Here is a 16331-nt window from a genome sequence, read left to right as displayed (position 1 = left end):
TACCTGGTAGCCTGCGAAGGGCACCAGAGATTCTCCATTAACAGATTTTTAATGGGTGGTCTTCCCAAACTGAGACTCATTTCATGTTGCAAATTGTTTTCAAAATGAGTATTTTCTTATTTAGTACTTTCAGTAGAGTTTATGGAAGGAAAAAAATGTATCTCTTTGGATGAAGTCATGATTGTGATGATTAGACAGAGAGGGTGATTTTACTATCTTATTTAGAAGCCTTTAAGAAAACATGAAAAGGAAAAAGAAAACACAAAAAGGAAAGAAAATACATTTTTTCAGCAATTTTTTTTTAGAAGAAATTATAGAGTTGTACCACCACCATGACGATCTAATTTTAAAACATTTCTATCACCCCCCAAAAGAAACCCTGTGCCCATGGGCAGCCACTCCCGTTCCCCCTCCCCCAGGCCACTGTTACCCTCCGCCCTGTCTCTGCGGATTTACCTCTTCTGCACGTTGCATCCACATGGAGTCCTGTGCTCCGTGGCCTTTTGTGTCTGGCTTCTCTCACCCAGCGTCACATTGTCAAGGGTCATCCGTCTTGCAGTGCATGTCAGTGCTTCGTTCCTTGTTGTGGCTGGACAATATTTCGTTGTACGGGTGGACCCCATATTACTTACCCCTTTACCAGTAGATGGACATTTGTGTTGTTTTCACCTTTTGGCCATTGTGAACTGTGCTGCTGAGAACACTGTGTACAGATTTTTGTACGGGATGTGTGTTTCCCTTTCTTTTGGATGTATTACTAGGGGTGGAATGTTCTGTCACACAGTGAGTGTTTTTAACCTTTTGAGGAACTGTTCCAAAGTGGCCGCACCATTTTACATTCTCATCAGCAATGATGAGGGTTGCGATGTTCTACATCCCCACCAACGGTCCTTATGATAATCTTTTTGAATATAGCCATCCTGGTGGGTGTGAAGTGGTCTTTCATTGTGATTTTGATTTGTATGTTTCTAGTGGCAAATGATGTCGAACATCTTTTCATGTGCTTATTGGCCATGTTTATATCTTCTTTGAAGAAGTGTCTATTTAGACCCTTTGCCCATTTTTTAATTGGGTTGTCTTTTTGTTGTTAAATTATAGGAGTTCGTTGTAAATTCTGGATACTTATCAGATGTATGATTCGCAAAACCTTCTATTGTATAGGTTGTATACTTTCTTGTTGGTGTCCTTTGAAGCACACAAGTTTTTGAATTTGATGAAGTTCAGTTTATCATTTTTTTCTTTTGTTGCTTGTGCTTTTGGTGTCATATCTAAGAAACTGTTGCTTAATGCCAGGTCAAATACACATTTTTAATCCTTATTTTAGATTTAAGAGGAACGAGAGATGCACAAGAGGCTCCTTTACTGGGACCCGAGTCACTCCCACTTTTGGATGAGTACAATTATGTCATGGTGGGCTTTACTAAACGGGAAAGGAAAGGTTAGGGTCTTCATTTATGTTGTCATTCTTATACTAACAATTGTACTTACAGTAACAATTATATTTAATTAAAAAAGAAAACATTCTAAATCTGTTTAGATGCCAATAGCAATGTCAAAATGGCATTCTCTTCCCCTTTCTTCCAGACTGCGTTACTGTGCCCCGTTTCACTTCCTCTCGTGTTTGTAATGCACGGTGCGTATACACACGCAGCACCAGCCACCGGCACCGATCCGTATTCTGGATCAGTGACTTCACATAACTGCACCTTGCCACTTCATACACGCTCGATTTTTAATTTGAATTTCTCTTATTTAAAAAAATCAATCATTTTCTTTTCTGCCTTTAATAAACAAAGGATTCAGGCTATATCTAACTTTTTAATTCAATCGTTTGTGAAACAAGGAAGAATATAGGTGAATCAGTGAATGCGTGAATAAGGTGACATCAGTCGTGGTGACATTAATCACATCCTGTTGTAATACAGTGAGGGCCTTAAGGGTTCCATGGGGGACATGGACTGTTGTCCTAACTCTCAGTGTCCTTCGGTTTCTCAGGGCTGGGACTGGAATGCGGATGACAGTTAATCTGGGACGTTTACTCCGTTTCATTCCCCGTCGGGGGTCTATTCCGCATTATCTTTTCTTCTCTGCATACTTTTTTTGTGGGCACATCTTATGTCCCCAGTAGAGCTGTTCCCTTGAACGTTCGAAGTTCCTGACTGGGAGGCTCGTGGGGAATTGACTAAGGCAAGTCTGGCGCGATTTGCTTTCCGGTGGCACCGAGCCCTTTGGGCCGAGCAGGCGTGTGTGTTTGCTTCTTGCTTCTTGCTTCCTGCACGGTGCCCTGTGGCCTCAAAGCATTCGCTGTCAGCCGGCTTGCCAGGGGAGCTGGCGGCGGTCAGCGGCAGCCTTGGTCATCTCCGCGCTCCTCCCCATGCTCTTTCCAGGAATGCTCCTCGGATTTAAGAGAGCTCTTCAGGGAGTCCTGCTTCACCGGCGTCTTTGGGGGAGACGTGAACCCTCCTTTCGACCAGCTCTGCTCCGTGCGGAAGGCGCGCCGAGTCCCGGCCTGGTTCCCGTTCCTGTGCGTGCAGTCTCCCCTCGCCAACTCGCCCTTCCTCGGCCACTTCTACCACGGCGCACTGTGAGTGTGCCAGCCGCTGCCTGGGAGACGGCAGCGCCTCCCCGCCCCCGACGGCGAGTTGCATCTTCTCAGGGCCTCCCCGGACGCTCTGTGCTCACGCGCCCAAGTCTAGGTTCAAGTCCGGCTTTTGGGTGCTGAGCTGGTTTTGTGCTAAGTATCTGGAAGGAAATAAATGGATCGATACAGAAAACAGTTAATAGTGACTCTGGTCAGGGCAAAGGGTGGTGGGCTCTTGGGGGCCCTGAGCTGTGTCTCACCTTTCTGTGTTGTTGAAACTTTACAATGTTATTATTATTGAAGTAAAAATTTGTGTAATGTAAAATTAACCATTAACCACTTTAAAGTATACGATTCAGTGACGTTCAGTACAAGTATTATTTTTGTAATTAAAAAAGTAAAGAAAAAATTTAAACGAACAGTTGTTTTTAGCAGATAATAGCGAAAGTATTAGCGATAATCTTTCTTATTACAGTTCCTCGAGACAACACGCTTCCTTTGAAATGTATTTGCACACTGAGCCAAAAGACTTTTCAGACTTTGGTTACAAACAAGGAGATCCAGTTATGACTGTAAATAAGACATATTTTACTATTCCGCAGGTAATAATTTCTATTTTGATATGCTGGAGCCTTTTTTTATTTTCCCCATCTTACTGTTAACTCATATTGCTCTTAAAAATCTCACACGGAGTTAACATTTTTTTTTTTTTCCCTATGGACTTGCCAGGCACTCTCAACTATTTATGGTCCCTGGATTTTTTTAATAGTCACTCTGAAATTAATCACTGTTTGCTAAATCTAAGAGTGAACTTTTTGAATAAAACCAGAAGATATTCTATGAATTTCCATTGAAGTAAATATTATTCCTCACTTCTGTTAGTTTTAATAGCCGATTTCTAGTCAGCTATAAATATTTAATTTGATATAATATTCCAGAATTTAAAAAAATATTTTAAGGCTATAGTTTTACGTGATCTTTCTTTTTTAAAGTTTAAAATTCTAAGGAAAAAAAAATATTTGTTAGAACAAACATGGCAGTCTAAAAATCGTTTCACTTTACTATTCCTGTGAATTCATTTTTGTGGTTTTAACAAAAATCTGGTTGTCATGAGAGAGAGAAAATGAAGTTGAACATAATCATGTTTATTCAAAGTAAGTGGCGCTGGGCAGGGAATTTTCTTTGTTTTCATGAAATAATAATACTCACTGTGATTCCTTAACCTGTGGCTTCTAGACTTTGATTTACAAATTAACTCTATATTTTGCTGGTCGGCTAGTCAATGGACTAGCCGTTGCTGAGGCTCCCCCAGCGATAGAGCAGGCTGCAGAAAGCACCCGTCTATGGGACGCCAACCTGTGACGAGATCATCAATCTGTTGGGGTCTCCCTCACCCTCAGGTGTCCCTGGCTGGGCAGTGTATGCAGAGTGCCCCGGTGGCATTCCTTCAGAATTTCGATGTTCGGTGCATCACGGATTTGAAAGTCTACCAAGAACAAGATGGTATTACCAATTTGAGGATAAAGACTGGCATAATGGGAGGTATGTTACCTGGGCTTGAAGAAAGAACACAGACCCAGTCATTTAGGTAAGCTATGCTCTCATGGGGATACAGATCACTTCCGCAGGACCAACTGACAGCCATGTTTTAACCACTGATTGAGGAAGGTATTCTCCTCGGAAGAAATTCGGTTGCTTGAGATGCATATTGCATATTAATTCCTTTTTATAAACTGAGATAAAATTCACAGAACAAAATTAACCCTTTTAAAGTGTAGAGTTCATGGGCATTTTGTACATGCACAAGGTTGTGCAGCCGTTACCTCGTCCCCCCAAAAGGAGGCCCCGTCCCCATTAAGCAATCACTTCCCTTGTTCCCCTCGTCCTGACCCCTGGCAGCCACTCATCTGCCTTCTGTCTCTGGGGGTTTGCCCGTTCTGAACGTTTCACAGAAATAAGATTGTATGAGTGTGGCCTTTTGCGTCCGACTTCTTTCACTCAGCATCACGTTCTGAGATTAATCCATTGTGTGACGAGACCGCATGTTGTTGTCCATTCATCCCTTGATGGATGGTTGTTCCCGGCTTTTGGCTGCTGTGACAGTGCTGCCGTGGTCACTCGCATACAGTGTCTGTGTGCACGTGTGTTTTCCTTTCTGTCGGATGTGTGCCTAACTGCTGAGTCACGTGCTACGTTGCCTCTTTGACGAAGCACTGAACTATTTCCTAAAGTGACCGCACAGTTTCGCGTCCCCACCAGCAGTGCATGTGTGTGCTTTATGACTGGAGAGAGAGTTAGAGAGAGAGTCTCCAGGTCGTCCCCACTGGCTTTTGGATCCTCCTCCCCAATTGTCATTAGATGCCAAGAGTGGTGGGGTTCAGCTTTGATGGTGTTTGGAGAGCGGGGGAGAGTTTTGCAGTCGGCACACGGAGCAGCGCAGTTACCACGTTTGCTCGGTCAGCTTTCATTTGTGAGTACATGTGATCGTGTGAGGCCCCGTCGTCCTGTGGAAGTTACTCTGTGTCTCTTTTCAGGCATCATTACACCAAAAGTAACCTACGAGGAAGCCACTGACCTGGACAAATTCATCACCAGTGCAGGTATTTTAATGTTTATATCATTTCCATAGAAACATAGATGTCATTTCTTATAAGCAGTATATAGTTCTAGAGTAAAATACATTTCTATTAAAAATTGAGTTAGAGCACAACAGTTAGAAAGATACCCCATTAGCATTTTGTTTGTTCCTGTTCCGTCTTCCCGTGGCGGCGTAGTCTAGGTGACCTTGAGCCGCATCCTTCACAGTCCTGGGTCATGTGGGCTCCAGGACCCTTTCTAGTTCTCAAGGTCTGCTAACCTTTTATTCAATGTCTTTCAGAAAGTTAAGGAATTCTTTAAGACTTCTTTTTGCTTCTCTCTGTCTTTCTTTTTGATAATTAAACTTTGCAGGTATGATGCAGCCAAATAAGTCATGCAGTTTGGCTGATATTACCAGGACTTTTGTTTTGAATGAAGGACACTATCTGTGTTTCTCTTCAATGCATTATAATTCTCAAATTTCATTACTTCATCAGATATGAGTAGAGTGGCTACAGTATAGTAGTGAAGTAGACAGCAGGCCTCCGTATCAACCCGTGAGCCGGGGACTGGGGCTACAGAAATCAAAGGGAGGGGACAGACCTCACGCAGGACGTTGTGCTGATTTAGTGGGGGTGGCTAACGCAGACTTGGTGGGCCGACGATGGACCTGAGCCCAAAACGAGTCTTTAATTTATGAAAATATTCTTTTATTTGCAGAAATACTTTTAACTGATGGATCAGCCCCCAGAAACGTGACTGTGGAAGAACATTATATTTTCAGATGGAATAATAATACAATCAGTGAAATAAATGTCAAAATTATTAGGGCAGAAATTAACGCCCACCAGAAAGGTAACCGTTGATGGCAACCAGACTGCTTTCAGTTTAAGATCCTTTTTTTCTTTCCTCAAGATCCTCATAATTATAACACATCAAACTAAGTCAGACTTGCTTCTTATTTGTATTTGTGACTTAATAAAAACAGCATTTTTTTTTTTTTTGCACATCAAAATTCGATTATAAGGTAAAGAAAATAACACTGAGGAATAATTTCTTTATTTCTAGGAATCATGACACAGAGATTTACAGTCAAATTTTTAAGCTATAACAGTGGTAATGAAAAGAAAACATCTGGAAATCCAGGTAAGCCAGTACCTGTCAGTCACTGATCGTACAGACATAGTTTAGTGCAGCTGTCCTCCCCGTAACGGTGATTGTAAGTAACTCTCCAATTTTAGTTTGTGACTCAGACCTTTCCCTTTATTTCTCTTTTGTGACACTCTATTCTTTTTCTGATAACAACTCGATTTTTTTTTTTTTTTTTTTTACATAAATCGTCATAGATAATAACAAGTTGCTGTGAATGCAAACCATTCTTTCTCTTTAGCTCCTGGTCTTTTGAAAAAGAGATAATGTATTTAAAGTGTTGGTAAAACTAGCTTTTTTTTTTTTTCAAGATAAAATAATTTATTTAATGAGTTGATGTTATATAAGGGGAAGGTATCTTCAGTTTCATTGATTACAGAAGAAATAAATACATGGTAGGTGACAACAGAATTTTTGATTTTGCAAAAATATAGCTCTCAGTCCTTGAAAGTCATATAGTATTTAATAGCTTATTATTAAATTCAGTAGATCTACTGAAACACTTCATTTGCAAATGCAATTTGAGAAATATAAGTTGGTATCTGTATAGTACATATCATCATACATACTCCAAATAGAAAGACCCAACATCGATTCTTAGCTCTACTACTAACTAGCTGGTGATTGGCCATACAGTACATATCATCATACGTACTCCAAATAGAAAGACCCAACATCGATTCTTAGCTCTGCTACTAACTAGCTGGTAATTTCTCAGGTGTCAGTGTGTTTTCACCTGTGAAACTGATGATGGGCTGGGTGACAGAACTCACTTATTGATAAAGAATAAGCTGCAGAGGATGGGTTCCTAACCTGGGCCCCGGGGAGAGCCCTTGTGGGGACTGTGAGCTCCAGGCCCTGTCCTGCTTTTTGTATTTATGTGCAAATATATTGCCACCCGCTGGAGCTTTTAAAGGTGAAATGTCATGGTCGTCATCATGGTGTCTACAACTTATTTTCAAATGGTCCTGCCCCTCCCCCCAAAATGTCTCTCTCTCTCTCTAGAGAAGTGTATGTTATATAATATAGATAAGACAAATATGGCTAAATATTAACAGTTGTTGATTTTAGGTGGTGGCTCTATTGGTGTTCATGGTATTACTTACAATTTTCCACACATGTGAACATTTTCATAATAAAAGTTGGAAACAATAAGTTGGATTACTAAGAGATGGATGAGGAGTAGGACCTGAAACAGACCTTGAGGTCGAATTGATTTACTAGAAAATGGTTGCATTGAAAGGTTACTTTGGTTTGAGTTTTCTTTTCAAGCTCCTGTGATGAACTCGATACCAGTCACTCAGCAAGTATTCATGAACTGGCCTGCTCAGTGTCTTGTTCTCCAGTGTGAGAGATCCAAGGTGGACTCTTACCTGCTTTTTACTTTTCGGATTCTATCTTTAAAATTTAAAAATCACAAACAAAACAAAAGGAATGAAGGAGGTACCCTTCTCTCAAGGCTATTTTGAGAAAGCTCTGCCTGTGTATTTCTTTTCCCTGTGAATACTTCCTTTCTCTTATTTGATGAGCTAGTGCCCGCTCTGTTGGATTAACTTTGGGAGGAAAGATGCTAACTCTCATTCCTTGTGCTTGTCTAGGTTACCAAGTTGGCAGGCCTGTTCGGGCCTTAAACACCGACGGGGCGAGCAATGTTACGACTTTGCACCTCTGGCAGTCAGGTAACTGCTTTGGTAATGCGGCCAGCTCTTCGGTAAACTGGAATTGGAGATATTACTGGGTTTTGAATCTAATCGAGTGGTCAATTACTTTAAAGTTCATTTGGTTTATTCAGCTGAGTAGGGGTTGTTTTTCATCCTCTACAGCTTGCTTGCTTTTCTTTTTTCTATCGTAAAATATGTTACATGATTTGCACCTAAAGTGCTGGTTATTAGTAAGAGAGATTTAAATATGGGGTTGGCTCTAGGGTCCCTTGTTTTTGTTGCTTGTAGCCCAAGATGATGCTAATTGGAGACTTGAGAATAGCTTTGCTCCAAACTATGGAGACTCTTTGCATCAGCGGTGGTCACCCACGTCTGCCAGAAGGCATTCAATTTCACGTTCAAAACAGACCTTTGATCCCCGGTTTTCTGGTGCAGAAAGGCGCCTTTGTTCAGTTGGAAAGGATTAGGGTACCGGTGACCTCAGTTCTGGAAAATGGAAACTTTATTTCTACCTATTGTTTTCTCTCAGTTTTTCAAAGAAAACTTTGACGTTCATCTTTACTTTTATTTAGCAAAAATAGTAAGAGGATAATCTCTTTATTTTACAGTTGGAAAGGGTTTGTGTACATCAGCAACTTTCAAACCCGTTTTATTTGGAGAAAATACACTTTCTGGATGCCTTTTAGACGTTGCGATTAATGAAAACTGTTCTCAGCTCAGGTAAGTGTTTTATTGATGACCTTAGTTGCATTTTGAGTGGTTTGCTTAAAGTTAATTCACTGAGTGAGTACTAATGACAATGTGAATTTGAAAACTTGGAGTCCGAATAAAAGACTTACGTAAAAGCAATAGTGTATAAAGAATAAACGCAAACTTCCAATATAATTTAGAGTCAATGCAAATATCAGTGTAAGGGAAAATAGACTTCTCTCTTAGGACTAGACCCATTTCATCTGTGTTCACTCACATGTCTCTGCTGAAGTGTGTTCAGGTCATTGGAACTCAGCACTGCCAGAACTGTGAAAAGGGCCAGAGCCAGGCGTAATTGGCATGAGTCACATTTAAAGAATAGTTAAGCCCTGTTACTGGGTGTATAAGGAACTTTCCATTCAATTGGGTGGCATTTGGGAAGTGTATTTGTGGATATGCATATACATTCTTTCTTTTTTTTTAATTGAGGTTGAATTCACATAACATAATCATTTAAAAATGAACAGTTCAGTGGCGTTTAATAGTCACCACCTCTGTTTAGTTCCAGAGCAACTTCATCTCTGTGAAAAGAAACCCATACGCTTCACCATCACCCCCATTCCTCCCTCCCCGAACCTCTGGGAACAGCCAGTCTGTGTTCTGTCTCTGAGTATTTTGTATAAACGGAATCGTACAATACCTGTCCTTTGTGCCTAGCTTCTTTTGCTTAGAATAATGTTTCTGAGGTTCATCCGCATTGTAGTGTGTGTCAGTGCTTCACTCCTTTTTAAGTTTGACTAATATCCCATTGTATGGATGGACCACTTTCCGTTTATCCATCACCTATTGACGAACATTTGAGTTGCTTCCACCTCTTGGCGTTTGTGAATGGTGCTGCTGCAAGCATTCATGTACTAGTTTTTGTTTGCACATCTGCTTTCAGTTCTTTTGGGCATGTACCCAGGAGTGGAATTGCTGAAACATATAGTAATTCAACGTTTAATTTTTTGAGGAACCAGCAAATTGTTTTCCATAGTGGCTGCATGATTTTATCTTCCTACCAACTATGTAAGAGAGTTCCAATTTCTTCACATCCTCACCAACCCTTGTTATTTTCCACCTTTTTGATAATAGCCATCCTGGTAGGTATGCAGTGGTATCCCATTGTGCTTTTCATTGCACGCATTTTTATACCCATTTCATCTGTAACACATCCTGAGTGACGTAGTTTATTGGGGAGGAGGGAAAATATGGGGGAGACACTGAGAAGGTAAGAAAACTGTAGGAATAAGTTACCTGCAGTGGCTCCTGATCACAAGATGTGAGGCCTGAGTCCCATCAGAGTCTGGCCCCGGGTAGTTGTGAGATTTATACCCTCCAGTGATATTAGTGGAAAGAAGGGATACTAAGTTCCAATTCTTAATCTTCACTTCATTTTATGGCTCAAAATTCTAGCTAAATATTTAGGTTTCTTTTACTCTTGAATCACTCTGGCCCATGGATTTATCCTAATAACTTGATATGTGATCTACTAACCTCCCAAATTTTGTGACACTCAGCGGAGCCTGTAAACCACATGATACCAACATAAGTTACTAACATTGCAAGTTCAGAGTGAAAGATTACTCTGCATATCCTCCCCTGCTGCTTAGGTCCATCACGGGAAGGCCATCTAAGAGAAGTCAGACTCCCAGGCAGTTTTTCACACCGGCTCCTGTGGCAGTTTTTTATTTAGGCCCCGAGCGAGCATAACCTAGAGACTTTCTGAAAAGAGTTTTGAGCTGAGACCACGAGTCATGCGCTGAGACGCGTCTTCTTCTCTTTCAGGGAGACGGCTTTTGAACTACTTAATTCATTAATACAAGCAACTCATGTTGCAATGAGAGGCAACTCCGACTACAACGATCTTAGTGATGGCTGGCTGGAAATAATACGTAAGTCCAAGCTGCCTGTGTGAAACGTGGGAGTTGGTTGCTGTGGCTGCGTAGTGCCTGCGGTGGCCGTACAGCCCTACCTGCCAGGGTGTCTTTCTTTGCTGTGGCTCAACTGACGTTTGTTTAGAGGTTAACGCTCCAGGCAGGAGGCTCTTCACATTCTTTTACCTCTTATCAGACATGACTTTTAAGAGCAAACACACGTGAAGTTCCAATTGTGCAGTGGTTTTACGAGCGAACAGTCTTTTTAAAGGAAGACTAAGTGCTCACTTCACGAGGCCCAGAGTTCGCGTTTGGAAACAGAGCCCACAGACTGGGGCTTGTTAGCCCCTGGGCTTTGCCATCTAACCAGCTGGTGGGCTGCAGAACGACCGAGGGTGGACGGAAGGGGCCAGTAAAGCACCTGAGAAGCGAAAAGGAGGGGGATTTCAAGACAAAGAACCCATGTTGGTTAGGTAAGAAATCAGCAGATGACACTTTGTTGCCTTCGAGGTGGCAGCAGTCAGCTTCTGTTTCATACAGAAGTCAAATTCATGTGTCAGTCAAAATCACCCTCAATCCTGGTTAATGGACAGAAGAGAAGTGGTATTGAACACATGTGTCAAGGACGAGGAAATTGGATGTCGTAAAGGAACAGTATCACCCACTTTTAAAATCCCGAAAGGAACAAGGAAGTCCCACTCCCTTCCCCAGAGTTGCCTTAGAACTTGCCATCCACCTCCTGTAATTGACCTTGCTGTCTCTTCCCCGAATGCCACTTTTCAAGATGAATGAAAATTAGTTTCTCATTCAATTTAATTCTCTTCCTTTTGTATTACTGCTCTGGCAATACATTAGTAAATTGCTTTTTAACTATTCCATGCCAACTAAAGTTGTTAGTATGGATTTGAACTATCTTATAGTTTCTGTTATAACAGTGACTGCGTGAAATAGCTCTCGAGGCAACTTACTGCGATGATATGGCAATCCCGTTAAACCCTGGGTGGATTTCAGCAAGGACCTTGAGAAGGGAATCAGGATTTATGCTTTTATTTGTGGGTCAAGGAATTTAAAGTTCCAATGACCGACTTCACGTGCTAGAAAACATTTCAAACATATGAGGTAATGTAGTTACGAGGTGACAAATAATTAGGGTCAATTAGAGAGCAAAGCCTCATTAATGTGCTTCCTATCTAATAATATTTCTCTTTTATTTATTTATTTTTGGTATCACGACTTTGTAGAAAAATTGTTATTAAATTATTCTTTCCAAAGTGTACAACCTCACATTTCTGTAGGTGCAGATGCTCCTGATACAAGTGCAGACCCGTCTGTTAGCAGCGCAAATGGCATCTGCCTGGATGTTCCCGCCCAGCTGAGCATCCGCATCCTCACTGCGGATGCCGGTGCAGTGGAAGGGGTCACTCAGCAGGAGATACTTGGCGCAGAGACAAGGTCTGACCACATCTTGGAAAAGCGTAGTTTTGAGAGAGTCTGTAAAGTCGAGGGCACTCCAAGGAATAAGGAAATGCGAACTTAGAATCTGATGGTTTATTTACAAATTGTAGCTATTGGCAACATGATTATATACGTATAAATGGAAAATGTATCAACTATGATTATAATGGAAACTTGTTCTCACAGGTATCTCTAAAGCTGTGTGTAAGGGATTCTACAAGGTGTTTTAGGGGCTACAGAGATGAATAAGAGCTGCTTAGTGCTAAATATATTTCAGAATCCATGAGTGTAATTGACATAGTGACTGGGGAATATTGCCCCGTGGTTAGAGATTTTGACAGCAGACAGGTGGGTTCAAATCATGGCTCTCCCAGTTATGAGCTGTGTGACCTTGACAGTTACTTAACTTCTTCTGAGCTGCAGTTTCCTCAGCTATAAACGGTGACAAAACTTTTATGTATCAGGCCTCTATCAGTTGTTAAGTGATAGGGTCCTACTTTATAGTAACTTAAGCCAAAGGCAAGTTTTTCGGTTTAAGTTCTGAAGAGTCCACATACAGGTAGTTCATGGTCCCATGTGGCCATTGGTCTCTTTCCTTCATATCTTGGTTCCTCTTTCCTTTGAGTGGGCTTCCTTGGGGAGTTTCTCCTCAAGAGGTGGCAAAGATGAACTCCAGCAATTTCAGGCTTATATACAGTTAGAAAGTCTAATGGAAAGAGGGCAGCCCTTTCCCTAGCTTTCTCAAAAATGATCGGGGCAGACTTTTATTGGTTCAATTTCCTGCATGTGCTCCTTCCTGAACCAATCACTGTGGCCAGAGCAGTAGCCAGCTCTGATTGGCTGGGATGAGCAACTGGCCCGCCCCTGGATTCCATTTCTCTCTGCTGGTCCACTCAACTGAGAGCAAGGAGGGCTGGTTCCCCAAGGGAAAACTGGGGTGCAATTACCAGAGGAAAGACGAAAGGATGTTGGGTAGGCAGAAATAACAGATGTTAACCTCTAAACACACCTTGTAGCACTGTTTTGAGAATTATGTGGTGTGTACATACAAAGTACCTTAGCACTGTGCCTAGAACACAGAAAATTCTTTAAAATGGTCAGCTGTTATTGTTATTTTTTATTATCATTTTGAGACAAGTCACAAAACAAATTAACTTTAAAAGCACCAGTGTGAAAACGAGAGGACCGGGTAGGAGATGAAACAAGATTGGCAAAATGCTGTTAACTGTAGCTGGGTGACAAGTCCATGAGGGGGGTCCTTATAGCAATCTCCCTCTGTGTATATCTGAAGATTTTTAATGAAAGAGGGCGTAAAGCACTAGCAGATTTGAGACTCCTTTAAGGGAATCGCGGTTTATGTCATTGCTATGTCAGGTGCTCGCCGCTCTTAGCAGACCAGTAACGCATTCTGGGTACGTTGCCTGCACACTCTCTTCCTCCCAGGTTCTCCTCAGTGAGCTGGCAGTTCCAGTGTGGACTTACTTGTGATGATAAGGCCGACCTTTTCCCTCTCAGTGTGTCCGTCCAGTTTATTAAAATACCTGCACAGTTACCCCGTCCACTGACAAGGTAATCCAGTTGCTGACCTAGTTGACACTATTAAGAAGCAGGAAAAACATATATATATATATATCTATATATATGTATCTATTAGATATATATAGGAGATGAAACAAGATTGGCAAAATGCTGTTAACTGTAGCTGGGTTTAACTGTAACTGTAGGATATCTATATCTATATAGATATAGATATATATATAGATATATATAGATATATAGATATATATAGATATATACATTCGAAAATAAGAAGTTTCTTTCTTTAATCAACTTTTTATGCTTCTCATCAAAAGCATGCTTTGTTGTAGCTCTTATAATCTTCCAAAATGTTTTATAGATTCCAGATCAACTTCACAGAGTATGACTGCAACAGAAACGAAGTGTGTTGGCCACAGCTTCTGTACCCGTTGACTCAGTATTATCACGGTATGGTGAAGCCGGTTTCTCCAGTGATTGTCATCATGTTATGGATAGAGGAGTTTTTAAAAGAAAAAATTTACTGATTTTGTTCCCGCTTAAAAATGATCATTATTAATGTTTTGGCTTATTTATGCATAAATAATTACTGAGGAAGTCGAGAAATAAGACGTGATTCATTGTGTTGCAGGGGAGCCTTACTCTCAGTGTGCTGCCAAGGGCTTACTGCTGCTGTCCTTCCCCATATTAGCTGTATTCCTCAGTCACCCCTGGGGCAGAGTTTGCAAAGCTTGGAGTTCAGCTACCGTCTGACTTCTTACAGACCATGGATTTTTACTTCTGTGATTTATTGTATTCCTGCATGACTCTCTAAAATTTTAATAAAGCTTTATTTTTGTAGGAAATTTTTATCAAGTGCTCTGTGAATTTAATTCACATATGTAGCTATCCAGATGTATCCATTTGCATCCGGCAGTAAGAATGACCATTCTGCATTGATGCAAAGCAATGCAGAATGGTCATTCTTACTGCCGGATGCAAATGAGCAGAATGCACGAGAGGGTCAGGTGTGCGAATAAATGTTATTAGAAGCTTTATCACAGATTACTAAATTCTTAGGAGGTTTGGTCCAGATTTGTGATTTGTACTTTCGAGTGTCAATCTTTTCAATTTTTTTATATATTTCTGTTGAATTGATGGATTAATTTCCCCTATTCCAAAGAAAGGATTAAAAATTCATAAAGCCTTAAAAATATATGTAGTCCAGGGGCCCAAATTGAATTGTTGGGGGAGGTTCGGGGGGTTGGGTTGGGGGGGTGGGGAAATATTATAGAGAGGAAAGTTAAAGGAGTGAATGAAAGCCCATGAAAATTTATGCATAACGCCTTGCATTCACCCCTAATTTAGTCTTCAGTTTACAAAAAACCAAATGTGATTAGCTACAGGAATCATACAGTTCATAAAATAAGCTGGTTTTCAATGAAGGACAGTTTTTCCTAGTTGAGTGTTGAAATTTCTCTTGTGGCCCCTTATAAGGGGACAGTCAGCATGATGCAGCCCGGGAGTGACCACAGAGCAAATCTGAGTTTTCTTCGTGGGCCAGATAAATTTAGTTATTGTTTCAGATGGACTTCGTACATTGTTGATAGACTTAATTTTGAAAAGTGATTTTAGAAGGAGTACAAATTGTCTTTTATCAAAGAAAAAGAAATACCCAGTGATTAATTAATTGCAGAGATTCGGAAAGTCTAAGTTAGTGTAACTAGCTCTGGAAAATTAATTAAAACTTTCTAAATGACAGGTGATTTATTATGATCTTGTGGGCTTGTCAGAATGACTTTTGTACTTAAGAAGGGAAAACCTCTCTTTGGCAGTGGAATGGGACTCGGGGGGCATACTATATGGTTTTAAGTTTTCTAAGTTTATACATTCATATTTGCATTTGAGAAACAAACATTTATTGAGTGGCTACTAGCACTGAGCCCTGGGGGTAGCAAGGCAGCGTCCCTTTTCGGTGGAGGAAACTGACAATAAACACAGACAAGATAATTTCAAACAGGTTTGCGGTATGAAGAAAATGAAACAGGGATGTGGTGGGTACCGTGGGAGGGCTACTTTCCCTACAGGTCAGGGACAGCTCCTCAGAGGAGGGGACATTTGAATCGAGACCTGAGAGAACCAGCTTTGAGAAGGTCTGGGAGAGAGAGAGGGGTCGGCAAGTTCCAGTACACCGCCCTGGAAAGAAGGCAGGTGCAAAGGGGGTCCCGGCCAGGCGGTGGGAGATGAGAGCAGAGGCCACACGCCGTGGGCTCGTGCTGGCCAAGGTCAGAAGTTTGGCTTTTATTCGCAACGCAGTGGGAGAAGCTCGCGGATTTAAAGTAGGTTTTCATCTTGTGTTAGAAATCACCGAGCAGGACCCGAGAGGAGAGCAAGCGGCAGGAGCCGGCCGTGGACACCACGCGTCACCGGTGTGCTCCGCTCGAAGGAAACGTCCTGAACAGGGACTTCTACAGACATTCGCTGAGTGGCTGTCCGAAGCCGCGGATGGGAAGGGGATCGGCTGCAACTGAGCAGGAGATCGGGGTTGACAGAAACGCCCTAAAATTGATCTTGAAGGCGGCACAACGACCTGTTACTTTAGTGAAAATCCCAAAAGCACGTAGTCTCGTCCGGCGAACTTCGTGGCCCTAACTGGGAGGGCGAGCGACTGTTCTCGCCTGCATCGCGGGGTTGGAGCCGGTTGACCTGGCCGCGACCACCGCCACTCGGGGAGCCATTGGTTGGCCGCGGGGGCCGAGGCCGGAACCGGCTGCGGCGGGGGGCGGG

The 16331-nt window shown here is 41.8% G+C and overlaps 1 protein-coding gene across 1 annotated transcript in view; it reads left to right on the top strand.

Annotated features, from left to right (window-relative positions):
• TCTN2 (tectonic family member 2) overlaps nucleotides 1-14414 on the top strand; it is a 27189-nt gene extending 12775 nt beyond the window's left edge. Inside the window, exons 5-17 of the mRNA XM_023528140.1 lie at nucleotides 2188-2584; nucleotides 3057-3183; nucleotides 3982-4123; nucleotides 5116-5181; nucleotides 5879-6013; nucleotides 6227-6304; nucleotides 7906-7986; nucleotides 8577-8688; nucleotides 10486-10592; nucleotides 11870-12026; nucleotides 13473-13598; nucleotides 13927-14015; nucleotides 14197-14414. Of these exons, the coding sequence (XP_023383908.1) occupies nucleotides 2188-2584; nucleotides 3057-3183; nucleotides 3982-4123; nucleotides 5116-5181; nucleotides 5879-6013; nucleotides 6227-6304; nucleotides 7906-7986; nucleotides 8577-8688; nucleotides 10486-10592; nucleotides 11870-12026; nucleotides 13473-13598; nucleotides 13927-14015; nucleotides 14197-14318 (1739 nt within the window). The 3' untranslated portion in view covers nucleotides 14319-14414. The remainder of the gene's footprint in view (nucleotides 1-2187; nucleotides 2585-3056; nucleotides 3184-3981; nucleotides 4124-5115; nucleotides 5182-5878; nucleotides 6014-6226; nucleotides 6305-7905; nucleotides 7987-8576; nucleotides 8689-10485; nucleotides 10593-11869; nucleotides 12027-13472; nucleotides 13599-13926; nucleotides 14016-14196) is intronic.
• The last annotated feature ends 1917 nt before the right edge of the window (nucleotides 14415-16331 follow it).

Source organism: Pteropus vampyrus, unplaced genomic scaffold (genome assembly GCF_000151845.1).
Source record: "Pteropus vampyrus isolate Shadow unplaced genomic scaffold, Pvam_2.0 Scaffold23, whole genome shotgun sequence".
Classification (NCBI taxonomy): Eukaryota; Metazoa; Chordata; class Mammalia; order Chiroptera; family Pteropodidae; genus Pteropus; species Pteropus vampyrus.
The sequence above is the reverse complement of the archived record's forward strand: the minus strand, read 5'-3'. Positions and strand labels throughout refer to the sequence as shown.